This window comes from Gasterosteus aculeatus, chromosome 9 (assembly GCF_964276395.1).
Source record: "Gasterosteus aculeatus chromosome 9, fGasAcu3.hap1.1, whole genome shotgun sequence".
NCBI classification, from domain to species: domain Eukaryota; kingdom Metazoa; phylum Chordata; class Actinopteri; order Perciformes; family Gasterosteidae; genus Gasterosteus; species Gasterosteus aculeatus.
Window position 1 is genome coordinate 15,388,586 of NC_135696.1, and position 26,288 is coordinate 15,414,873.

At 46.2% G+C, this 26,288-nt stretch overlaps 1 protein-coding gene across 1 annotated transcript; it reads left to right on the forward strand.

The window, feature by feature from the left end:
- Positions 1-277: 277 nt before the first annotated feature.
- Positions 278-26,186, forward strand: tet2 (tet methylcytosine dioxygenase 2). Its single transcript, XM_040187709.2, has 10 exons — positions 278-734; positions 16,974-19,949; positions 20,032-20,122; positions 20,228-20,321; positions 20,420-20,628; positions 20,868-21,018; positions 21,099-21,188; positions 21,398-21,535; positions 21,650-21,998; positions 22,108-26,186. Exons 2-10 carry the CDS (start codon positions 17,018-17,020, stop codon positions 23,457-23,459), a joined length of 5,406 nt encoding a protein of 1,801 aa, XP_040043643.2. The 5' UTR covers positions 278-734; positions 16,974-17,017; the 3' UTR covers positions 23,460-26,186.
- Positions 26,187-26,288: the final 102 nt, after the last annotated feature.

A 26,288-nucleotide genomic window follows, 5' to 3' on the forward strand; every position in this document is an offset into this window, starting at 1 on the left:
ATTACACAACATGGGAACCTATGTGACCAATGACAGACAGAGAAAGAAAATGAAAGAGGGAAGTTGCGATAGTCATGGCGAAAAAAAGGGAGGGAAAAACCCCTGAGTCACTTGCCTTCCTGTCTGAGGAGAGGAAGGGGGGTGGAGGCTCCAGTCAGACAGTTTGAGGCCAGTGCAATATTCAGCATAAAGTGCACCGGGGTGGGGTGGGGGGGGGTAAAGTCCCGTCCCGTCCCGCTCACGGAATCCACTCCTGTGCTTCGGGGCAGCCATCGCAGTGTTCACTATTGTGTGCGGCTGAGGGAAGGAGGAAAAAAAAGGAGGAGGGAGCAGAGGAGGGAAAGAAAACCTGTCTCTTTGTGTGGGAAGGACTCAGCAGGAAAGTGATTTTGTGATTATTTCAGTCTGCCAGCAATAGTGAGGCTCTCTCGGCCCCTTCCTGCCCGCCTCCCGCACCCTACCTGACCTGCAACGCCTCGTTCTATGTGCCTCTGCTGCCCCGGCCACATGCGAGTGTGCTCCTCGGGGCCGGCGAAACAGCGACACCCGGGCTCCTGACGATGAGAGCCGACGTCAGACCGGTCCCCATGAATATTGATGTGGAGGATAGTCTGTTTCATAGAAGAACAGAAGGAGGCAAGATGGCTGCCCTTTAGGATTTGTTAAAGAGGAGATCCAGACGGTTTGTTGGAATTTCTACAAAGTGGAGGGACGTACGAAAAAAAGAAAAGGAGGTGAGAATTTGCTTGCTGTGTTAATACTTCCCCTTTAACACTGGTGTATTATGGGGGGGTTTTGTGGGAGGCGAGGCAGAGCAAATGTGCCCCAGCGTAAGAGCAAGACTCAACATAATAAGGAGGGGATATTAGATAAAGCTACTCCAACATGGCTGACGATCTCTCTTCTTTTTGTTTGCCAGCAGAATTTTGAAAATCGCACCTCGTGTGTTTTCCTGTGTTCTGTGTTCAGTCCACATTCGTGCCGCTTTTGAATGCATGGTAGAAAATGGTGCACTTTAAACTGTTTGTCCAGGAGTTTCTCCTCTAAGCTTCATTTCTTGCCTTCATGATGCTCTCTGTCTTGCCTCAACATTTCAAACTTTCTCTCTTTTTTGAATTCACATATGTACAAAAGAGTGTTTTAGTGTTTAATATGTGTGTTATTGCTTTAGTGTAAGAGGTGACACCAATTTTTCTACATTTATGTGAAATGATCAGCTCATTACAGATTGATAGTATTTTTTTTTTAATAGGTTAGCAGGCAGTGTTATCTCCTGGTAGCTTCTCAATTTCGTACCCATGGCTGTGTGTGTGTGTGTGTGTGTGTGTGTGTGTGTGTGTGTGTTTGTTTGTGCTGTTCAGTAGGGAGACTAGAAGTAGGACGGTAAAAGTACACCCTGGCCGTGTTTAGCACTAAGTGCATAGTGTCTGCACAGCAGTGGAGCTGCAATAGCTTCTGGCTTTGTGTATCTCTGTTAATCAGCTTTCATTGCTTTCACCACTGAAAGACAAGCGGACAGACACAAAGGCAAAGCCCGAGCAGCAGCAGGAGGAGAAGAGAGTTGTGGTGGCAGAGTGAGGCGTAGGCAGACAAGGTCAGAAAGCCTCTGAAGGAAATGAAACTCTATCCTACTGCACCATTAACAGGGGGAACAAGAATGGCACTCGGCGATTGTTGCCAGAAGAGCAAACATCCCATTTTTCGCACAAGTTGGCAAAACTTCCCGGCGAAGCTTTAAACCCAACGGACACTTGACGGGGTTGTAGGTTTTTAATTGAGCACGAGCAGTTAAAGGTCACAACAATCTGACTGCTACGGTCTTTTTTTTTTGAAAGAGAGCTATTGACAAGCAGATTGTCGAGGATACAAAGAGGAATGTGTGTCTGTGCTTCCTCTGCTCGGATGCGTGGGATCTGTAATCATTTAAGGAGGAATCGGTGTGGAGTAACAGCACGGTGACCTGCACAGATAAATAAGTAAACTACAACAGTGGAGTGATAACAGCAAGGTACCGTCAAACTGTAACAGTCTGGTTTTGTATTAGTATCCACATTTTTCAGAAATACACTAGTTAAATACAACATATTCTGTACATTGAGATGTTTTCAGGGCACCTGGTCTTATCTCAATTAGGAAATGGCTAATGGGTTGTTAGTTGTTTTCTTTTTACCTGAATTAACTAAGTGCTACTCTCAGATTAACATCTGAACGGCCTAATAGATTATAAGTGATCCCACTCAGGTTTGTGTATTGGGCTTGTGTATTCTACTGGCCATAGTCGTAATGCCACCACTGTATGGCCTCAGGTAAGGAGGCAGAGCAAAGGCACGGCCACGAGGAGGAGGAGAATATTTACTGAGTGCATTCAAATTACACAGTAATTACACAGCAGACATGCAGACATTCAGTTTGTTTTTTTCTGAACATAAAGCAAAAAAGTGAACTAGTGACTTCATTAACGTTTGTGCATACAAGGGGCTTCAGAGGAGGTGAAGGGGCAGTAAAGTAAAAATAAGGTCAAAATCACCACGCTGTGCACAGCAAATAAGAACATTATTTCATCACAGCCATGAACTCCTTTTTTTACCTTCTAAATCAAGCATTACTTTCGAGTGGCTTGTGTTTACACGCTGCCGTTGTGTGGATGAGTACGTGGCCCCACACACGACACTAAACACCCTCTTACTCTCAACTGATAAACAATCTGTTTGTAACGGAAGACAATCCCTTTTTTATTGTCTTGGTGGGAGCAAACCTGCGAACCAACACCGGCGCCGTTCCCCTCTGAGGCGATGGCGTGGCAGCGTTCTGATACGAGAAGCTTGGTCCCTGTCTTTAGAGTCAACACGAGTGCTGAAGCACTAGCGTTCTCCATAGTACCCATAAAGTATGCGGTCACTACGCCAGATCAGGTGATTCAGACTTTTGGGTTTCTGTGCACATGTATTTGTGTGTGTTTGCCCATTGCCCAATGATCGTGAGTCTACACTGTGTAATGTCTCATGTGAAAGACTTAACAAGAGTAACAGCTTGCTTAAACATCACATTCCGCCATTATCTAACTCATAGCTGGGATGGGTTGCATCCAACCCGGTTCCTTGCTCGCTACTGAAAGCGCATCACGGTTGTGACGCTGTGGTTGTAACATCTGAGTTCCCCTTTGTGTGCAGTTGCGCTGTGCACAGGATTTACAAATGCTAATCCTGACCTACATAACAATGGCGCGTTCTAAATTCGAGAAATAACAGCACAAAAATCTTATTGGAGGTGTTTCACACGACCTCCGCGTGCCTGCTGTTACGTCAGCAGCTGAAAAGGCAGCAGAACATTAATGGGGCTTATCAGGGGCTCGGTGGGGGGAAGGGCCGGGTAGATCAATCACACGCGCACAGCTTCTCTCGTCTATCCGCACCTACGGATGAAGCCGCGTGGTTGGTTGCTCCTTCGCCGTGGCCCCGAGTCCCCTTTATGTCACTCCTGGGGCAGAGACAATATCACCTTTGGGAAGAATGTCCAGTTGCCATAGCGTTCCGAGACAATGCTGTCCACTTACAATACCCGAGCCCTTTACCCGAGCCCTCACCTCTGACCCCCGCTCTGTTCAGCCCACGCATCGTATTTCCACCCAGGGGCTGTAGCACAAATGACCCACAGAAGCCACAGAAGCAGGTTAGACATTTTATACTGCACTACCTGCTGGCCGGTCAGAGCTTGGGCTGCTTTCCTGAGACAAAATGGCGAGCTACTGAGTGTTGTATTGATGTCTGCAATATTGATTTCCCTCCCGTCTGCTATTGGGGGGGGGTGGTTGTTTTTCTGTTGAGAGCATGACAGAAAGCAGCACCGTGCAATCAGGAGCTTCTGCAGTGGAATGTTGGTGCCATAATGGGGTCGCTCATCTACACACAGAATCCCGCACCAATGGTGCCGGTTGGGGAGAATTCCCTTGTTGGTGAATGCGCGGTAGGACTGGTTTTGATAGAGAAAATGTGACGGCGCGCCATATGCCACGTTGTTTAGGAGGAATGAGCTGTATTGTAGGACTTGATCCGCAGCATATGATCCGTTCTGAAGCCTGCTCAACGTATTAAAATGTCTTCGGTGTCTCTTCTCACAACTTATCTTTTCAGTGAAAGTTTTAGAAAAAAAGGCAACCGAAGCCAAATCACCAATCATGTTATTTTTCTACAGCAGGTCATTAAATCGCATCCATCCCAACCCCCCCCCCGCGCCCACAGTCGCTTGGAGGCCCGACTTTGTTAAAGGGATTTCGACCTGTCATTGGTCGAATTGTGTAATGGTGACAATGTTTTTACAAGTCCTGTACACAAAAACGTTATCAGTAATTGACCCACCAGATGGGCTGTGAGTCCCAAGTGTGACTCGTGGCCGCTCATTGTCTGGCGAGGCCGCGGCGTGATTGCGGGGCGTGAGCGATAAGGCCGCGTCCCGGGTGGCACGCCGCCCGCGGTCGAGTGCTGCCTGGCTCTGCGAGTGTGTATCGATGTCAGGGTTTACCTCCGGGGTGAGACAGCGAGGGCAGCGACTCAAAGGCCTCCTCCATGTGAGCGGCGCGCACATGGCCGCTCTGTTTACAAACACCGTCCGGGAATTCCGCGCCGTGAGACACAGGCGAGATCTTGCGTAACCGCCTCCCCGAAGCGAACGCCTGTCCTACGCTGGGGACGGGATTCCGTCATCGGCAGTTCAGAATAAATTAAAAAAAGAAAAAAGAAACCCGAGCGCTCTGCAGCGTATGCGCTGGAGAACGGCGGGACGGAGAGCGGGCGTTTTCTCGTGTTGACTCCGGCCTCAATATTGCCATGTGAGGAAATAAAAACGTCTGGAAACCAATTTTTTTGTTCAACTTCAGTTTTCTAAAAAAAAACTAAAAGCATGTATTTGTTTGTCAGATAGTAGAAGTAAAAACATCAGCAATAAATGCAGTTGAGATAAAGCCGGAGCTCCTGAGAGCCAGAGTGTTATTTATAAGTCAACATGCAATTACGCAGAAGAAATCGCCTTACTTTCCCTTTGCCGACCGCGGCGCGTGCAGAGGTAAACCGCAGGCGCTCAATGGGCCTCACAGATCTTGACAAGTGAACCAAAGACATGCGTGGACTTTAACCTTATTAGGACTCCAATGTCGAAGCGTATAGAGTTCAGTCAGTTCGGCTTTGTCACGTGTCTAATCCTGAACGCTTCATCGTAAAAGAGGAGCAGGAGACTCTTTTCATTTAGAGTTGCTTACTGCTTAAGAACAATATCTGAAAAGAATGAATGAACTGTCTCCCTCAGATCTCCGCGGCCTCTACGGGGTTCCGTGGCGATCCCAACAACCTCTGATGGCTGTTTAACCCCCTCTACTAAAATGGCTGTCGGACATGGACGCTTTCGCTGCTCGCTGCTGTCATCGAAAAAAAGCTTTGGCCCCGCGGCCCCCCGTTGTCTGCGCGAGGAGCACAAAGACAGACAGCTGGTCCCGAATGTCGCTCAGGAGCGTAACCCTACCAAAGGCTTTGAATGACATCACCACGTACTTCTTCTGAGTGCCCGGAGTGGCTCGCGCTCAATATTAGGTTTCCAAAGTGGAATGCACGAGGGCAGCAGCTGCCGCCCGAATAGACGGTAACGGCGTCCCTATGCGTGTTTATACTGGGAACATTAAGTCTGATTTTAGCTGTGGGTGTGAATGGATAGAAACAAAACAAAGAGTGCCAGCGATGTGGGAGGTACAAACCCAGTTTCTGTGCAGGGAAACACTAAACCGCATTGGCAGAACATGATTGATGACGCCTGAACACTAAAACAAAACACACACCACGTTTACCTACTATTCATTATCGCTTATAATCTGTGTTGGTGTCAGAAAGGCAGGAGAGTGTTTGTGCGTTCTCACAGTGGCACCATGAACCCCAGAACACATCCCCCCTCTCGGAAAGGATTTGTGATTTCTACTCAATGAGAGTCATGTGACTCAAACCCAGCGGAGGGAAAGAGGGAGCTTAGCAACAGCGGCGTATAGGTCAGGCTGCTCAAAAACCAAAGGGAAAGAATATCACCACATTTGCTTTCCAGATGACGGATGAGACGCCGCAAATCTTGCTTATAGTGGAGTTGCTCTGTGCGGTGACTACAATATGGTCCTGGCCTTGACGTTTAGCAAAAGCACGTCTATCTCTATATCACATGCAGAGGTGCAACTCAGCATGCTTTACTTACATGCAAGCAAAAAGGCATACACACAAGATCACATAAGATGGCACTCAAACATTGCCAAACAAAGTCAATTAAATAGAACAAAAACATGGTGTGAAAACAGAATGGAAGTGGTGAGGGTGTGTTTAGGTCTGTTGGTACACCGATAGAGAACCATGGAGCAGAAGCCCGCCAATTGAGTTTAGCAATGAGCCAGAGGCGTCACTTCCTGTTTGAAGGATTCGAGGACAAAGAATATAGATTTGTTAAAAATCAACCTCTATCTGAAGCTCAATCTTCTATAAATCTGGAATCTGTCCTCTGGTTGAGTCCATTTAGGATTCCTCCACTGCCATGTGCATGTGCAACTCCCTCCCTATAGCATTGTTTCCCCCTGCTCTGTTTACTGTTCACCTCCGCTTCCTGTTTAATTGGAAGCTGTTCTGGATTTGGATCATGCAAACATAGAAGTGGAGAAACATGGGAACTATCGTTTTGCTCTTTACTTGGCTTCATATTTTACCATTTCAGGCCAGATTGTAGTGGCTGGGAGGAGGGAAGAGGAAGAAAAAGGTCAATATAAAGTGCTCCTTGTCCAACTGCAAAATATTTCTCGGCTCTAAAAATAAATGTAGCTGTAGCTCAAGACAACAAGTACTATATTATTCTCACATGTTGGCTAAATATATTTCAGGTTTTAAAGCTCTAAAACATTTCTGAGATGCAATTTCAAAGGCGTTGACCTGCACAAGTGCAAACGCAGGCTCCTGAATATGCGGCACTATTGATTCACTTTGGAGGTTCAATGCATAAAGCACATGTGCACACGGCGGCAAAGCAGCCTATTCTGCAGTCAGCCGCGCCGGGGTAATGTTTAGACCAGATGGGCTTTTGCAGCGCTCATAAGATGGTCGCCATGGCTACCACCATGCACTCTGGGAGGAATCAACTTTGCTCTGTGCACAGTTCATCGGATAGTTAGTCAGATAATATTGACTGTTGCACAGACAAAGGGGGGCCGGTTGAAAGGAGCAGCGTTGGGGGAGGGGACGCAGGTTAGCGGGATTGTGCGCTCAGAAGCCCATTTGTTAATTAGAGTCTCCGTGTGATGCAGCTTGAAGCCACAGGAAAAGGGTTTAGACTCTGCGTGTAAGCTTTGCACACTGGGCTTCTTTTCCAGGGTTAGGCTTGATTCTCAGAGAAAATGAAGACCAACAGGTTCATGAAGTCGGAGCTAATGTTCAACCGATGGGTGCTATCAGGGTCGACCTCTTCTGTTGAACAGTCTGTGGCTCTGTGTCACTGACATGAAACGTTGGTGGTTTCTAGATTTAATCTGGGACACTGGTGAATGTCGGTACCATTCGTTAGAGGGGGGGTTTTGTTGTTGGCCAAATCATCACATTCTTGTGTTTTGGTATAGAGATGAGTTAAAGAAATATAGCTATATTTTCAGAAGAAGAAAAATGTTAGCACATCAGACTGATTTAAGTAAATCAGGTGTAACCGTAGTACATATCAGCTTGTCTTTTTCGCATGGGAGTGCGTGCAGTTTTCCCAGTAACCTGTTAAACAGGTTGTATCAGAAACGTACCAACATACTACAACCATTACTATTCACTGCAACAACGGCTGTTGTGTTATTCATGTCAATGTCCCCCATTTTAACTGACTCACCAGATATTAATCAACACCGCAAGCATTAAACCACTAAAGCATGACATCCGTACTCATACCGTCCCCAAATGTACTGCCTTATCAATTAGAAACAATTCCAGGGTTCTGAAGGATTTGCCCATTAGCGTGAGGGCTTTGGATCCCCCACACGGGCCGCGTCAAGTACAAAAACTTTTCAGCGGTTCAGCCGGTTCAGCCTCGCCCTTGAAAAAAAAAAAAAAAAACACAACAAAGGCAGCCGTTGAGGAGCAGCCACAAATCACTGGCTCCTACACTCCTCGGCCCTTGTGGGTCTGTACGGGTAAACGTGTGTTCGTTTGTCAAGTCCGCCGCTCGCCGAGCCCACTGAACCCCGTGCGGCGCCATCAAGCCGCCGTCCAGCTTTATTGTGGCTATGAGCGCGTGTTTCGAGGTTATTATCATGGTGCCGGTTAATCTTTCCCCTCCCTCGGTTTATCTTTTTTACCTTGAGGGAGCTTTAATCAAATAAAAACTGCCCTTGTTATTACTGCCCTGGTGCTCAGCATATTACTCCAGTTCTAGTGGACCAGTTGACTAGTTCAAGTAGTTAATTTTGAGCTAAAACATTGAAGTAATGATGGAGATACTAATTACTAGAGTTATATGTGGAGCTACTATGAAGGTGCACTGAATGTTTACACGCGCTGCGTTTGCCTTTTAATGATTGCGGCAGCGAGTAAAGGCCTACGTGTCATTGTCTGCCGTCTAGGCGACGAGGTGTGATGGTTCACTTTCACATTGGGATCTTTAGGCTTTGTCTAAGCCGTTATCTTTCTAACCGCTTTTTACCGCTGAATGAGTTTCACAGGCTGGAAACTAAGCCTCAAACATCCCTCTGTCTGCTTGGCTCTGAAATGACCTCTTTGTTTCACCAAAGGTTTTCTCATAAGTTTATCAAAAGTCTACATTTTCAACTGCGAATACCTGTAGCTTTGCCTGCCGTTAGCTGGAAGAGGAGTGTAAAAAGGGATTAAAAGTCCACTCACATAACAAAGTACAAATTGTAATGGAATAGAATGGAAAGTAAAGGAACTCAATCAAATAATGCCGTAATTCAATGAAATTCACAATTCAGACGTAGACCTGCTGAAGAACAGAGACGGCAGTGGGAATCTCCACAAGTCGGCCACATCTGTCTTGCATTAGACATAAAGGACAATGCAGATAGTACAGATCCTTCTTCCTAAGTGGGGGAGGGGGCTCTCTAGGGAACACATTTCAAACAAACCACAGACACTTTGGATAAGACCGACTGCCAGAGAATTAGAATGTAACTGCTGCACACCGCCGCTTTGACATTTAAGGACATCTTCATTCTGGTATTAAATCGGGACAAATAAATAATTTGATGTGTTGCACTCGGTTTCTCTCTGCAAACTGACAGTGCCAGCAGAGCTTTTTTGGTCAAGCGTGAAGGGAAAAGGGTAACAGAGAAGAGGCGAGCGGACCAGAGATCTGCCTGCTGCAGGCGGTCATGTGATGCAGCCATTTCGTCACATTGTAGTGATTAGGCCGCAGTGAGCGTCGACAGGAAGCAGCACCGCTCCACCTGACAGAAGAAACTAGACCTGAGGTTGAACAGCCAGTTGCTCTTCGTGAAGCATCCTGAGTTGATGTTAATAGAAGCAACGTGCGTCTGAGAGCTAACTCACGACTTCGAGCCTTTTGCATTCCTGGCAATAAACATCACGCGTGTCTGCATCCCTTTCGGTGATCAATACAACAGATGCCTGAAACAGAGGCGGTATGTTCCCCAGATATGAGAGGGATGAGTCCCCCTTTCCGGTGCACGACCAGCTAAAGCAACCATGCACCTTGACATTTCAGATTACGTTCCAGTGTTAAAGGAAAAGTTCAACATTGTGGGAATGATACCTTTTTGCGTAGTTGGCCCCCTCATGTCTGTACTGTGAATGTGAAGCTAAAGGCAGCAGCAGGTTAGCTGAGCAGAGCACAAAGGCTGGAAAACACTGGCGAAAGTTGGCCTTGAGCTTTTTGATATCTCTAATAGACACAATATATCCTATTTGTTTAATCCAAACAAAAAAATTGCTTTGTAATTTTACAGTCAGGTTATGTGAATGAAATAGTTCTTTGCAAAGAGTAGAAACTAACAGGAGTGGCTTCATATTTATGGCTCAGGCAAAAAAAGGGGTATCAATTTTCGCTTAACGCTTAAGCATGTAAGCACACAAAAACTCAAACTATTCCTTCAAGGAAAAAGAAAAAAATATGTTTTCTCTTTGATTTTACCAGCGAGGAAATGTCGAGGCAGCACACAGCTCCGGCCGGTGTGTGTGGTCCACTTTCATGTAGTTTTGGGTTCAGGATTTCACTTTCAGGCTTTATTTGTTTAGATTGTGTGTGCAGAGCCCACCTGTTCCTGAGGTTGCTCTTGTGACAGAAAAGCAACGAGATAAATAACCTCCCCAAAAAGAAAATGTTCTAATGACCGGTCCAGCATGCGCATGTGGAGGATCAAAAACAACCCTCTGCAGACACAGGGGGCTTTTGTTTCTTTGCCCGAGTGGAGAGTGTCATATGTTCAGGATGGTAGAATGAAAGAGGGAGAGAGAAGGCCATGTGAGGTGCATTGTACCAGCGCGCCATGTGACTTGAATCCCGAGTGTGACGTGCCCGACTGAGAGACCGATGTGCAGAGCGCACATTAACATCTGTCCCGCGGTAACAACAGCCAGTGAAAGCTTCCAGCAGTGCTCTTCACATTGTGCTTCATGAGTTGGTCGGGTTTTGACCTTCCACACTTTGCAGTCCGCTCAAAACTCTCTCCAGCGCAGAGCAACTCCCCTCCCTATTTCACCTTCTGTTTTAAGGTTTATTTTGTCACATCTGCCTCACATCTGGCTCATTTACAGAAAAGTTTTTCTTAATGTGCATTGTTGCGTATTAAATAAACCAATTATTATAATAATACAGCGTTTTAGTCTTATATTTAATAGTGACATCCGAAGGATTCCTAAATGCGTTTGAGCATACAGCTTATTATTATTCATGTGTGTTCCTTACACAGCCAGCTGGAATGCAGAGTTGTGAAAATGTAGTCAGAGGTCATGAGGTTTGCGGAGCAGTGGGGCCGACTCTATTTACGGGTGGGAGGGGGTTCAAAACTCTGCACAACGCAAGTCATCTGACCCAATTACTCTTAGCAGTTTCCACGGATGAAGCTTCACTCCCAGCTCCTGTACGTAAGGAATGTCAAATATCAACAATGTTTAATGTCTCATAAAGTTCAAATAAAGTCTGAGTCATATGAAACAAAAAGGATTTCAGTTTATGATCAGCTCTCTATTACTAGTTGTTAAGTTGCTATGACTGGCGTGCAACAGTTCACATGAAGTGTTGATATTGAACAAGTATGTAAACTTGTATCAGGTAATATTATAATGAATATTACTACTGGCTCACTTTGTCATGACTCATTTCCCCGTTCTTATCTATCGAGCAGGACAATACGAATGGGGCCAAATCGGCAAAGAAACGGAAATGTACACTTGAGACTACGGCTTATTTCTCGGGACTCTTCTGCAGAACAGCAAGTGTGTCTGATTTACCGTCCTGCTGCTGCACACCTCCTTTGCCTCAACCTGAAAGTGCGCAGACCCGAGTTCCCCTGCAGCTGTCCTTAGTGGTGAATGTCACATACGGCTGCCAAGTCACGCCAAATAGACCCCGTCTACTATGGCAGCTCTCGTATTTCACCGGCTTCCTCTGGGGAAAAACAAAAACACGCTGCGAGGCCGCTACGTTTGGGGTTTGCTGCGCTGGTCAGGGGGACATCAGGGAAAAGGGACTAAATAGCTATAAAACATGTCAGTTGTAGCTCAAGCTTTGTACTCTACTGTTGAAAAGATGCTCTTGAACCAATTCGATGGGAAAACAGCAAAAGCAAGTTGCAAAAGCAAAGCTATATTAAAAAAAAAATTGCCAAGACATTGCTCTTCTGTCACACGCGTTAACTCGCGTGCGACTTTTGTGCAAACTGTGCCCATTGTTTTACAACACGGGTCACGGTGCGCTGTGGGAGTGTGTCCCTGCCCAGCGGCTTCAAAGCACTAAAGCAACTGTGTACGAACGCCAGCAAACACATAGCTGCAGAAGCAACAGGCAATGACGGTGCTGAGCGGCTGCACGGACCAGATGAGAGACCCGACCGGAGGGAAGTGCAGCAGACAAGAAGTGCACAGGAACCTGAAGCGTAATTACAGGGCAGAGGGAGCGGAGGCTTTGTGAGAAGGAGGGAAGCCGAAACAACGGCGCATTGAGACAAAGAAATTTACTTTTGGAGGGAAAGAAAGCTCAGTTGGGAATCCGCCGTCAGTTCGAGCCACGCATGCCGAGTCATATGAGAAAAGTGCAACAAGCAGGGTTCTGGTGGACATTAGCGACTAGAAAGAAAACTAACATAGATCAAAGCAGTAGAACTTCCAGCAGGCATCCACACAAAAGCCACCAAGAGGCAGCGCCTCTGGTTTGGTTTAGTGCTCTACTTCCGGAGCAGAAATAGATCTCACGCCGTGTGAATAATGAAGAGAATGCAGCCAATACAAATAGTAATAAGTCAAAGGTTTGACTTTCAATAGTGTGCAACTGGTGTAGATGTTTGTATGTTTGTACGTTGACAGGCAGCACACACTCAGCTGGGATCGCTGGCTTTGTTCTGGGTTTGCAAAGATTTTTTTGTTGTTGTCAGTGTGGGTGTATCCAACTGTGACAAGCTGCTTGGCTCCGCTCGGCCCCTCGTAAATCCTGGCGTGTCCCTCAGGAACGGAGCTGCGCTCAAAGCGGCTGAGCGCCCCGTCTTAGCCTCTTAGACTTAGTTACTGATTTGCAGAGACGCACCGAGGGCCCAGACAAAACAAAGGAGCGGTCACATGGGTTCACCCGCTTAGCTCGTCGTTACGTTTGCAGGGATCAGACGCTTCACGTGTGAAAGAGTTCAGAGAGCTGGGAGCATTAGTGTTGATTATTTTGTCTCCTCCCTCCTTCATGAAGTTCATTTATATTTAGAGTTGAGTAATACTCAAGATACATAACAGCACATGGAACACAGGAATGGGATTTTCTATAAAGATGGTTAAACCCGAGCCGCGTACGATTCACAACTCCCACGCGGTGCCTTTTCCAAACTCGTTTGTCAGAGTAACCATTTCCAGTTGAATACGTTTGACGTAATCATAAGGAGCCACTTCTGGTTGCGATGCTGGTGCCGGGGGTCCCGCCGAGGCGCTTTTCATCAGTCTGTGTGTGACAACAGCCAAAGTGAGATTAGTTGTGCAAGTTGTTGCCTCAGACTCTTCCTCTTCAGGTTCCGCTGCGGTCTGAATACAACCGATGAGCTGCTCACACAATTTGTGTTACTTTGCTGTTAGCGCCATTAGTGTTGCTAGTTTTATTTTCATTGGCCCAGTCCTGAGATGACAGTCTGTAGACAACAACATTAAGAAAATAAATGTTTTGAGGCATAAAATCAGACATGTCAAAATAATTCTGAACTAGTTATATTCCATTTATAATCAATGTAAAGAACAGTTTGATATTACAGTTTCTCTTTTGTTTTGAGACGCACGCAGAAACCTCCTAGACCCTATCGGATAATGTCCAAAGCCTACGATAAGGTCATTTGTCTTCATTTGGGACGCAAGATGCAGCCTCTGTTGTCACTGTGCCGCTTCCCCTTTCCTGCTCGCTGACGGGCCAACGGCCAACGGCTGCTCTGTTGTGACAACGGGGGAAGCTTCCAGACACCCTCGTAACAGCTCGGCTCGTCAGTGGGAGATTTAGCACGCTAAACTTCGGGGGTCTAGAGGGACGCTAATGCCCGGGGGGAGGGGTGGAGGGGGGTGATTGACACAGGGAAGGACGCCGGAGGTCGGTCGGAGCTCGGACCGAAGGTCCCCTGTGAACCGTCCACAACCTTTTGCCTCATTCATGGTTATTCATTAGGTTATGGAAATAGAGAGAGGTGATGATAGTAGCATCTCTGGAAGGGCACAGTGTCGCGTTGTGTTGTGGGTCACCTCATGAAACGGGCCATTGTTTAAAAAAAAGAGATCAAAAGTAATTTTTTGGCTGGAATATGAACTGATAACTTGAAATGAATTTCATGCTGCAGGTGCTTCATTATAGGACCTTCAAGAATCCCAGAGATAAAATACTCTCATGGTTGAAGCTGGATATATCCAATGAATGTTTTCTAACTCATATCAACCAACCGTACAGTGAAATATAATTTATATGTTGTTGCCATTAATTGCAAATCATCGAGCTTACATTTGTCTATAATCATTCCTAAATGATTAAAGCAATGTATGTGATCAATAGAGCCTTCTTTAAATGCCCATGCCTGTGGTGGCTGAGATGGAAACCCTACCTATACAGAACTTCTTCAAAAAAATGTTAATAGTCCTTGGATGAAACGTGCCGTTTGAAGACTCTTCGGTCAGAATTGTAAGTAGCTGTAACTGCTTCCAGATGGGATAATCGGACCCCAATAATGGAGCACGATCAGGCCAAATGAAACATGCCAGAGTACCTCAAATATTTAGCTGTTTTTCCCCCCAAACATCACTCAGTGAGCCTATAGTCGGTTTGCATTAACAGCAGGACTTTTGTGGGAATCTAAAGCTGGATCCAATTATGTTTTCAAAGGTTGCATAGCATATTTCTCTAAACGTAACTGTAGCAGCCGGCTTCAAAGCGCCGAGGACATTATTTACTTAAAGTGCGAGTGTTAGCGTTAGCTGACCTGAATGTCTAAGAAGATAAAGCGGGAAGTCTTTTGGACCTACTGAGCCTAAATCTTCTTCAGCATATTTTGGCATATTCCCGTTTGTTGGACTCAATAAAAAATGTTTTGACCAATCGTTACGGGGGTGTGAAAAATTGATCCGAGAATGCTACATCACATTTAATGTAATGCTACAATTAACTCATTTAAGGCCTCTAATGCTCTCTCGTGACAAATGTGTTATTTGAATTTATTTGTTTGTGTAAGTCTGTCAGCCTGCAATTGACTGGCAACCAGTGCAGTGTTTACCCCCCCTCTGGAATTTACTTAAGCCCCCCAACCCCTCTGCGACCATCTGAGGATGAGCGCTATAGGAAATATTTACATATTATTGTTATTTGTATGAAAAGGTCTTGGATGTTAATGGATTTTTAATTGCATATGTTGACTATTGAATACAAATCATTTTTGGTTTATGTTTATAAAGGGCCGTATACCTTTTAGACCGGGACAAGTGTTTCCAATTCCTGTGAAAACTGAATCCGGGCCTCTCTCGGTGCTCATCAGCTGCCCATTCCTTCAGTATGTGCAGGAGGGTTGCTCATAATTATGATGGATTAGACCCAGCTCTTATGTCTGCGCACTGCAATTGTTGTGCAGATGCTGCAGATGTGACATGCATTAATAATTTAGGGAGGTAGCCAGAAATCAATATTCTACTGGAATCTATATGCTTTTGGCAGAGTGAACACAGGGTAAGCAAAAATGAAGCCATATGCTCCGTGTGCTGTTTAACCTTCGGAGGAGATCTTGGTTTCCATTCATCACCTTTATTGCATCATTAAATGACTTTGTTGGTAGACCTACGGATCCCAAGGAATGCAAATTAAAAGTTAGCTTCTCTTTGGACAACTTATCTATATCAGGACAAATTAGGTGAAACGACATTACATTTACTTAAATTAATAGGTGAAAGATTTAACAAAAGTCTTACTTTGAGATTTTTACGTTTATCCTTTGAATCAACTCCATTTTTTTTTTTAATCAAAGAGTTGTAAAAACAAAGCATGGAAGTTCATCATGATGATTAAGTTAGTGTAGGAAACACTTGTATGGTTGACTTTCCGTATAACTCCATGGCACCAACCTCACCGCGCTGAGGTTTAACCCTGATAACAAAGGCCTCAAACTTGAGTAGTATTTTTGCGTATTTGACACAGCAATGTGTTCGGGGTGAGGAGACCACGACTCAACAGCTGAGGAGCAGCCAGCTCGTCCTCCCATCTACCATCTGGGACGTTAACCTTTCATCCTACTACCTTCAATCAACTAGACTTGGGTTTAGTTTAATGTCTTCTGTCCTCCGATAATATACCCAATGAACCAAATGCAAAGAAAGGTGTTCTTTGTGAAAGTGAACTTAGGTCAGAATCCAGATAAAAGGATTCAGGATCAGTCTGATGCATGTCTGTGTGAGCAAGAAGCCTCTGGTTCACATGTTGACTACAGTGTTTGGTTCATTTACTATGTTTGCTAGTTTGCTATTGTCTTTTACCATTTCGGGTGCAATGACGTTTGATATAATTCTGAGAACAATCTCATTATGTTCGGGGAATGAACACAAATGTCATGTTGGCAACCAAAACGTCATTTTCAAAACAACGTGGTCAAAGCACTTCCCTAATATCCCTCCAGTTATTTACCCTGCAAAACAGTTGTAAAGGTGACAGCAAGCGTTTGGCCCATTTGTTTAGATTTACTACTTACATTCATAACACAGCAGATAGTGGGAAGGACAGGAGAGGAAGTCACAGATCATCAGTTTGAGATAACGGTCCTCAAATGGAAAAAAGAACTTGCGTTTCATTCCTGATAAACGCCATTGTATTTGGCACCGCAAATAAACGTACCCGAAGGATACTTTTTGTAGAGCTGTGTATGTTAAATCGGAACTAGTTACTCAAAGTCCACTGTACAGAATTTGCCCTCTTGTTTTATTCTCTTCTAACTTTCTTACTTTCTTACTTACTATCGGCATAGATCAGGGTGAAACTAATTCTATGACAGGATTGTGTTGACAGCTGATACAAATTCAGCGCCAAGCATAAACACATTCCTCTACTGAACCCCCCCCCTCCCCTCTTATGCCGTTTTCAGATCCAAGACGACGAGTGCTAAAGTTAGACGTTTGTCTGCACAGTAAATTTGAGTCCCGACCCACAAAAACAATCCTGCGTTTGTTTTACATTGGACATTTTATTGTATTTGAAAACATAACTCTGCTTGAATAGTGATGTAACCGAATACCCCCCCTCTATTTGCCCCGCAGGACGGACAAAGGGCAGCCCTGTGGATGGACTCTGAGCAGGCCAGATGGAAACAGAACAAGCCAGACATGAGGCGGAAGAAAATCTGATATTAGCACAATTTGGCACATCTCGTAACGTCTCTAGCAAACTTCAGAATGGCGGCCAGTCATCGGAGGGAGATTCTCAGCAGATCACTGGGGATGCGAGCTGGAACCATTACAAGGCTAACTCCATGAAGAGGCACAGGGAGAACTGCGACAGTCCCGTCTCGGCCCAGGGCCTGTTTGATCAGGCGTCCCACGCCATGAACGGAGAACTGATGAACGGAGAGTTAAAGCATGCACTCGCGGAGCAGTCCCTGCTGGCCCACCAGCCCAAGAAACTCAAAGTAGAACCTGAGATTAAAAGAAATGACAACATGAGCTCTAATCTGGTGGATAGCTTCTCCGAGCTGACTAAAGCAACCGAGTTTGAAAGCAACACCTCGCAGTCACAGCTCAAATTAGACAAGAGGAATTGTAATTTTCCTAATGGTGATTTTTTCGGTCATCCCAGGAATAAACATGTCTCGATTCCGAACGGTGCTTTATCACCCCCCTCAACAATTGAAATCACCCCAGGTGATCTCTTAGAGAAAACCTTATCTCAGTATTATCCTGAGCACGTGTCAATCGCACCACAAGCATCTGGGTCACAGCTAGACGCTGTCAACAGTTCATTGGCAAATAAGCTGCCAAGTGAAGGTGCTCAATCGTCATCTCTAACCTCAGGGTTCCCCAATTCAGCTCAGAGGCCTGACCAACAGCAACAGCAGCCCGGGGCATCGGGCAGTGTTGAAGGAGGCAACAATTATAACTATGTGGTGAATGGATTCTCCCACAACTTTGACGCAGACCACCAGCAGCAGCAACAACAGCATCAGCAGCGGCCACCATCTTACTCTGGTCAAGAGCTGTCCCTGGGTCAGCACCCTGGCATGATCCCGCCATCCAACACTGCCAATAACACACAACAACATCAAAATGGCCCACGGTGCTATCCAGAGGACACAAATCCTCAGGGTATATACGAGAAGGTCAACCAGGAGTTTAATCAGAACTCGTTCCTGGATCGCGATGCTCCTGGACAGGCAGCGGAGACAGGCGGATATGAATCCTTCCCCAACTCTGGGTTGCAGAAGATGGGGCACAGTGATGAACCCAGGTCTGGTCAGCATCAGCGCATTAGCACTGACAGGGGCCAGTATGGGATCCAACCACAGACCTTCAAACACAGTGCTGGGAGTTCACATAGAGCCGACACCACGGGACCCATGGGACCCGTTCTCCAGCAGCCAAGTCAAAAAAACGGGATGGAGAACACGCCTCAGCAGAGAGCCAACTTATCGTGTTCAACTCCCCATCAGAGAGGCTGGCCAGAGCTGAACTCCTCACATTCCCAGCAGCAACTAGCAAGCGGCCAGTCGTCCCAGGCACAAGAGCCGGCGATGTGGAGGGGCTTCCCTGGTAAGCCTCAGTCCGAGCAGCAGCAGACAGCTAACACACAGGTTCACAGCCACATGTTGGAGCCAAACCCAGGGCAAAGGTTCCAGACACAGGCAGGTTTCCCAGATAGCAGCCAGAGCTCCAACAGCTTCCAACAGCAACAGCAGGACCATCTCCCGGCCCAAACACACTGTGCTCCAGCCCAGCGCAACACTGCCTCTGAGTGGCAGCAATCAAATACGAAAGTACCTCAATTGCAGCAGCCTCCACCCCAGAAAATGCCTGAGCAGCGTAATTTCCACCCAGAACAGCAGGTAGACAGCCGCTACCACACCCAGATGCAGTCAGAGCACTTGAGCGAAGACCCTGACCTGCAGGATATACTGTCACCTGGGTTTTTACCCACGCAACAACAACAGCAGCACTGTCATCTTCCACGTCCCCTGTCCCACCCACCACAGTTTGAAGGGCAGCAACTCAAGTCCCCCGATTACAGACCTCGCAGTCAGCCTCAGCCAGGTCAGCATCAGCACCAACCCAACCAGCCTCTCAGAAACAACTCCGCTCAATCCAACGACCAACGAGTCCAGCCCGGCAACCATGAGACATTCAGTTACGACAACACAACAGACATGCAACGGCTCCAACAACATCAGCGGCAGTTTCCACCAGACTCGGGCGGCAGTGGCCTCAAGCAATTTCACCCGCAGCAGCCCAACAACCCCTGCCACCAGCCCGGCCGCGCGGACCTCTCCCAGAGCCCGACGCAGTTGCAACCTCACTCGCGAGGAGGCCCGCTGAATCAACAGGTATCCGCGCAGATGTATCCCAAAGCCGAGCAGCAACTGAAGCTATCGTGCGGTCAGTTCCAAGGGGGACCTCGACTACCTCTGGCACCCGCGGTTCCCCATGGAGACTTTCAGAGGCACGCGGCCCTGCGTATGCACCTGTTACAAAGGCAGGAGCGCCAGGGCCCTCCCCCCCACCTTCAGAGCACTATTGACCCCAAACACGGCCTGAGAGCAGTGAAAATGGAAGACGACTCCCGGTTCGAGTTGCCGTGCTCACAGCAGCAGGGGCAGCAGTTGCAGATGCGAGAGACGGGAATAGGCGGCGTGCAAATCAAGCAGGAGAATCCCCCGCCCCTGTGCGAGCAAGGCAAGAGGCCGGGAAACATCTTGGCCTCCATGGAGCAGAGCCTGAGGCAGTACCAGCTGTCACCGGTGTTTGAGAAGAAATCCCTCGTCGTCAATTCGGCAAATAAAGTCAAGGTGGAATCTTCAGGACCCGTCACGATCCTCTCAACCAACGCTGACTTGTGTGGCGCTGAATCGGCAGCAGCTGCCCCAGCCGCCATGAGTCTAAAAAGACCATACGATTCCACCCCTAAGAAGGAACATCTCCTGCAGAACTTCATGGACTCTCCTATGAAGCTGTTGGATACCCCTATTAGGAACCTCCTGGACACCCCCATTAAAACACAATATGACATTGCGTCCTGTCACTGTGTTGGTGAGTCTCATTGCGTTGGTTCTGAAAGCTGATTTGCCAGGTGGTGTGTCAATATTTATGCATGTCCCTTTATGCTATTTAGAACAAATCAGTGAGAAGGATGAAGGACCATACTACACGCACTTGGGGTCCGCGCCGACTGTTGCCGGTATTCGTGAGGGGATGGAGAAAAGGTAACCACACATTTGACTTGTTGACTTACAAATTGTGTGGTGTTATGTAACCACAGAGTACTGTTTTACTTCTGTTTACTTACATGCCTCCATTCTGCTCTGAAGGTCTGGTCTAACTGGTTCCGCCATCAGGATTGAGAAAATAGTGTACACCGGCAAGGAAGGAAAAAGTACACAAGGGTGCCCTATAGCCAAATGGGTAGGAATTATTTCTGCATATTTCATTGAAAAAGCATGCAGGTACTTGGCTCAAACATCTGCATTCCCACCATTTCCTACTCCTGTGTTTTTCCTCAGGTTATTCGTCGGTCCAGTGAGGAGGAAAAGCTACTGGTGCTGGTGCGGGAACGCAATGGTCACAAATGCGAGACGGCCTGCATCGTTGTAGTGATCCTGGTCTGGGAGGGCATCCTGCCCAGCCTGGCCGACCGCCTCTACCTCGAGCTAAGCGAAACTCTAACAAAGCACGGAGCCCACACCCAGAGACGATGCTCCATCAATGAAGAGTAAGTGACCGGGCTGCAGAACTCATGTCTGACCGTGTGGGCCACTGCAGAACTATAACAAAACAAACTTTATTTTTGGTTCCTGGTTCTTATTTTGTAGTCATTCAAGGGAAATGTAGTTATTGCTTTTCTATTTTGTACAAAATTGTTTTTTTAATTTAAAAAATCCCAGTTACTTTCTTCTTAACACTGAATTAACCTAAAATGATACATTCAATGTATTTGCTCTCCCTGTCCAGGAGGACCTGTGTATGCCAGGGGTTGAATCCGGATGCCTGCGGGGCATCTTTCTCCTTCGGCTGCTCTTGGAGCATGTACTACAATGGCTGCAAGTTTGCCCGCAGCAAAATCCCAAGAAAATTCAAGCTACTGGGAGATGATATGAAAGAAGTAGGAGCAGCACGGTTCAGTTAATATAATAAGCTGCTAATCGTTAAGTTACTTAACAACTGCTGGTTTTGGGCTTTCAGGAAGAGAAACTGGAGCACAACTTCCAAAATCTAGCAACCATATTGGGTCCCTTGTATAAAACTTTGGCACCTGACGCTTATGGAAACCAGGTGTGTATATTTAAACATTGTTCTGCTGCTTGCCTTTCAACATCTACATCTTAAAATTAATCAACGCACATAATATGAAATGTTTTTCATTGACATCCGTGGGGTGCAACCCACACACAGGAAATTCATCAACCCCCTTTGTATTGTTGAGTGACCAGAACCTCTTAATATCTTATTCAAAATGCCCCTCCCGTTCTTCCTGGACACAGGTGGAACATGAACAAAGGGCACCAGATTGTCGTCTGGGGCTGAAGGAGGGCTGTCCCTTCTCTGGGGTCACTGCCTGTCTGGACTTCTGTGCCCATGCTCACAGAGACCTCCACAACATGCAGGGTGGCAGCACTGTGGTAAGCGCGAGCTGGCAAACGGACAGTTTATCTTTCTAAGCATGTTGGATTTCTTCATTTAATGTCTGTGACACTCAGAACCAAAAGTATTGAACTCCGAACCCGTTCTTCCAGGTGTGTACGTTAACAAGTGAGGATAACCGAGTCATTGGAAAGATCCCGGAGGATGAGCAGCTCCACGTGCTGCCCCTGTACAAGGCTTCAAACACTGATGAATTTGGCAGTGAGGAGGGTCAGCAGGAGAAAATCAAGTCAGGCGCCATCCAGGTCCTCAGTGCCTTCCGCCGTCAGGTGCGCATGCTTTCAGAGCCCGCCAAGTCTTGCCGGCAAAAAAAGCTGGACGCCAAGAAGGCCGCCGCCAACAAGATCGCGATGCTGGACAACGAAAAGGCAGAAAAGGCCCTGCTGGCCAAGTCCAAAGCCGTTACTTACGAGAACCCCGCTCAGGGCCCTCCTATGGCAGGTAGGGTAACGTTTATTCCAACTCATTTCATAAATGTATTATTTCTTAGTAATGACATTTTTTTCTACTGCTATTTTCGCCTTTGTCATTTATTCATTTTTCTTTCTAGGACCTATTCAAGGTGCTATAGGATCAATCCTACAGTCAGGTCAGCCGGCGCACCCCTTAGGGGCCCATCATCAGCAACAACAGCACCAGAGCGCACTGCCCCCTTATCCTGGCTCAACGAATGTAGCCAGCTACCCCAGGTTCCCCAACCACCCGGGCTCTTTTCCAAGCACTTCCAAGCCCGGCACCATGTATCCCCCTCAGCCACCGACACCAGCCAGCCCTTACCCCTCCCCTCTCCACGCACCAAACTCTTACATCAATGGAACAAATCGTCCATATCCAGGTTACCAGTGTAACGGAGGAATGCCCCTCGACAACTGCCACCCATACTATGCTTCAAACCCAAAGCACCTGGATCTGTATCGGCAGCAGCGGCCAGCACTTTACTCGGAGCAGCAGTACGGTGCGCACCAGCGCTACGAGGTCAATTATCCGCCGAGGTATGCCGAGCCGGGTTTGCAGGTGAATGGATACAACGCCTGCAGCATGAGGCCCGGTCACCCCGCGAGACCTTACGGACCGTATGGTCCCAACGGAGCCTCGGACCCCCAGTTCATGGACCCCCTCTCGAGAGCACCCTCGGCTCACGGAGGCCTTGACTACGCGGCGGCCGTGAGCAAAGGTAATCAGTTCGGAGGTTATCCAAATCCTTACTTATCTCGGAGCCCTCAGATCTTCGCCCCGGGCCAAGATCCTTTCCATATGCAAATCAAGACGGAGGCGGGCACGCCTCGCCCGCAGGTGCTTTCTGCTCCGTTAGGCGGCGGGTGCTATAACCCTGAAGCACAGTCGGGGTTAGGTCCGCCTAATGGGGGCCTCGTGGGTATCAAGCAGGAGCCTGGAACACCGCAGACCCCCACGACCCCTCAAAAGCCCGAGGTGTGGTCGGACAACGAGCACAACTTCCTGGACCCGGAGATTGGCGGCGTGGCGGTGGCGCCGAGCCACGGCTCGGTCCTCATCGAGTGCGCGAAGCGAGAGCTGCACGCCACGACGCCCGTGAAGAACCCCGACCGCACGCACCCTACGCGCATCTCCTTGGTCTTCTACCAGCACAAAAACATGAACGAGGCCAAGCACGGCTTGGCCCTGTGGGAAGCCAAGATGGCAGAGAAGGCCCGAGAGAAGGAGGAAGACGCCGAGAGGAACGGCGGCGAGGGGACGCCGAGCAAAGGCAAGAAGGGGGCGAAGCGGGAGCACATAGAGACAGAGTCCACCGGGGAGCCGCCTTACAAGCGCTTCATCCAGGCGCTGATGGAGGGGTCCTCGTCGTGCACGACAAACAGCCACGTCAACACGACTCCGTACGCCTTCACCAAGGTCACTGGGCCGTACAGTCAGTTCGCGTGAGAAGAAGCATTCGTGAAGAAGTGAAATGTGCGAAAAGGTGCTTTATTCATGACAAGGACTGCGAGCACCACTGGCCTCCTCTAAGCACTCCTGCCTGTCCGCGCCGGTTAGCATCCGCCGAGATTCAAATCACCGGTTCCCATCAGGTCCTTTCACCTCTTTAAACAATCAAGCTTTACTCGTTGCCCTGCAAAGGATGTATTTATTTCTGTTTTTGCAACTTTTTGCAAGAAACACACTGTCAACATCTCTGGTGCTTTCAGTCAGAAACGCGAGGACCTATTTGTAATGGAAACTAATTTTCGTTTTTGCGGGCTTTATTTTTCTTACAGAATTGTACTCTTGGCATAAAACACTGACTTTGTAAGTGACAACATTCACGGTGCTAAAGTGTATGCTTGTTACAATTTATTTAAATTCAAATGCCTTCACACTATGACCATAACTCACTCTACGAGTGACACCCAATGAACAGGGCACTGAAAATAGCATCACGCGATCAAATGATCAGCATCGTCATGTTTTACGGCAAGTCAGTGCTTCTTAGGGCACTTTTTGATAATGCGAGTTAAATGTTTTGGTAATCATGAAATCTGGTTATACTTACTACATCGAAAGTAATCAATTTCTCAGCATCACTGAACTTAAATTGATCAATTTATAACTGTGGATAGTTTGAGAAATCCATGAAAGATGCAAAAAGATGTTTTTAATCTCCCTTTGTGTTGGTGCTTCTCTAGCTTACCTATGTCATTTATACTGTAAATCGAGCCATTCTTGTGGTGCATTTCTAACATTTTGAGGAAATAATTTGTTTGTTATTTCAGTTTTTTCCAGGTTTACCTTGTTGTCACCGACTGTTTTTAATGTTCCTCGCCTTAGGTTCATTGAACAAACCTGGACTGTGAATATTTCATGTAGTTTTGTGTCTGTGGTGCTTAGGAAATCTGTTTTTCTACACTGAGGAACATGAAACAGGGTAAGCCCAGTGTCAATTTCAGAGGGCAGCTGGCTTGCTGTGGGGTCTTTAATTCTTGTGATCTAAACTGTAAGATAAACAGGTAAGATTTGTACAGTAAATTAATTTCCCTTTTTCGGAATTACCCCGTTAGATTTTGTGTTGTAAAGAATGCTAACGGGCTATTTCATTGTGTTTCTTTGGGTTAAACTGATCATGAGGTGCTATCCAACCTACATACAATGTGAGACTGTTTGGACAGCAGGAAGGCTTTTAAATAATGTACAGTACAAACCTGTCATATACCTCAAAACTAGTTTGGCAATAGGTTTAAAGCCTATTTCTCTTTCTTCTTTTGTATATTGCTTTCAAGAAAATAACAGTTCAGGCCTCCAAAAGACATAACAGTTCCTTTCTTACTTTCTCCTTTCTGCTAGAAAGTATTATTTGAACTTGACTCTTTGATATTACAGTAAAATCAGGGACATTTTCAACTAATTCTGTGTTCGTCGCTCGTATTCATGTTATTTCTCTCATTCAGGTACTTTTCATTGCTTCCTGAAACTGATTCGTGTCAACTTCGAAAAGAAAAAAAGAGAGATATTTTGCGAGGATGACGATACTTTCCTGCAGTTTTTTACTCATATTTTAAGGCAATCTTTTAAAATGAATTTGAACATATATGCACTGAGTTGACTGAAGGGAAAGTATGATATTGACTCAGTATTTAGGAGACAAGACCAGGGCAGTGATTAACGTAGTTGCCCATCTTTGTGCCAGTGTATAGTTGAATTTATTTATAACCACTAAGCAATTGTATAATGATTTTTCTTCCCTGTTGATTGAATTAACCCGATATATATAGTAGAATGTCATGTTATAGTAACAATTTACCCCACACTTCAACAGATTCATTTTCTGAAAGCACTTCATTTCTTTTTCAGGAAAAAAAAATGTAATAAAAAGAATTACAAAACGTTTTATTTAAATAGATTGTAAATGTGTTTAAAAATAAATAAATTATGTCACATTGTACATACCAGAAGCCTGTAATGCAGGAATACAACTCATTCTTTGATGTTGATGTAGGTTCTTCTTGTTCTGTCAAATTGACCCACAGCTCCGCCATCAGCGATGCTCCTCGTATCTTTAGATATTCTTTCAGGTTGATCATGTTTAGATTATCCAGAAAGTCTGTAAATGTATGCTCACTGTCACGGCAACGTTCAAAGTCATAGCAGACCGTTAAGACGCTCTAGTTTCTTTTCTTTCTTTTTTTTTTTTAAACTGTTCCAATTTTGTAAAATACTTTTGACATTGAGAAAATGTCGGATTTTGTTGTACAGGACCCAGCTACAGTAGCAGGTTGTGGTTAAGAAAGCCAAGGCGTCTGAGATATAGCGGGTTAAAAACATAGCCATACTTGAAGATGCTTCAGAGTAGAGTCAACGTTACTTGAATGACTTTCTGGGCTGAACTGGTGCCGGTATGTGCTCGGCTCAAAAGGCTAAGCTAGCGGTTGATACGCACTTGGACTTTTTGCAGTTAGACACTAAGAGTGAAAAAAGAAAAAAAGTGCAACTTTTTGCCTGCCATTTTATTTAAGGCTTCCCTTGTTCTCCTGAAGTTTGGTATGCTACAAAAAAATGGAATTAAGGATGGGTATTAATACTGTAAGTATTGTAATGTAATGGATGCAGTTTATTATATCATTCCTGATATTGCTGAGATGTGGGTGTCTTTTTTAATAAAATTTATATTTATTTAAAGCAATTGGACTTGTTACTCCAAGTTAATACTAATATCTACATTCTTGAGCATTATGTCCACATGTTAAGTCCTGAAACGTGTGATTACAGACAAATGTGGAG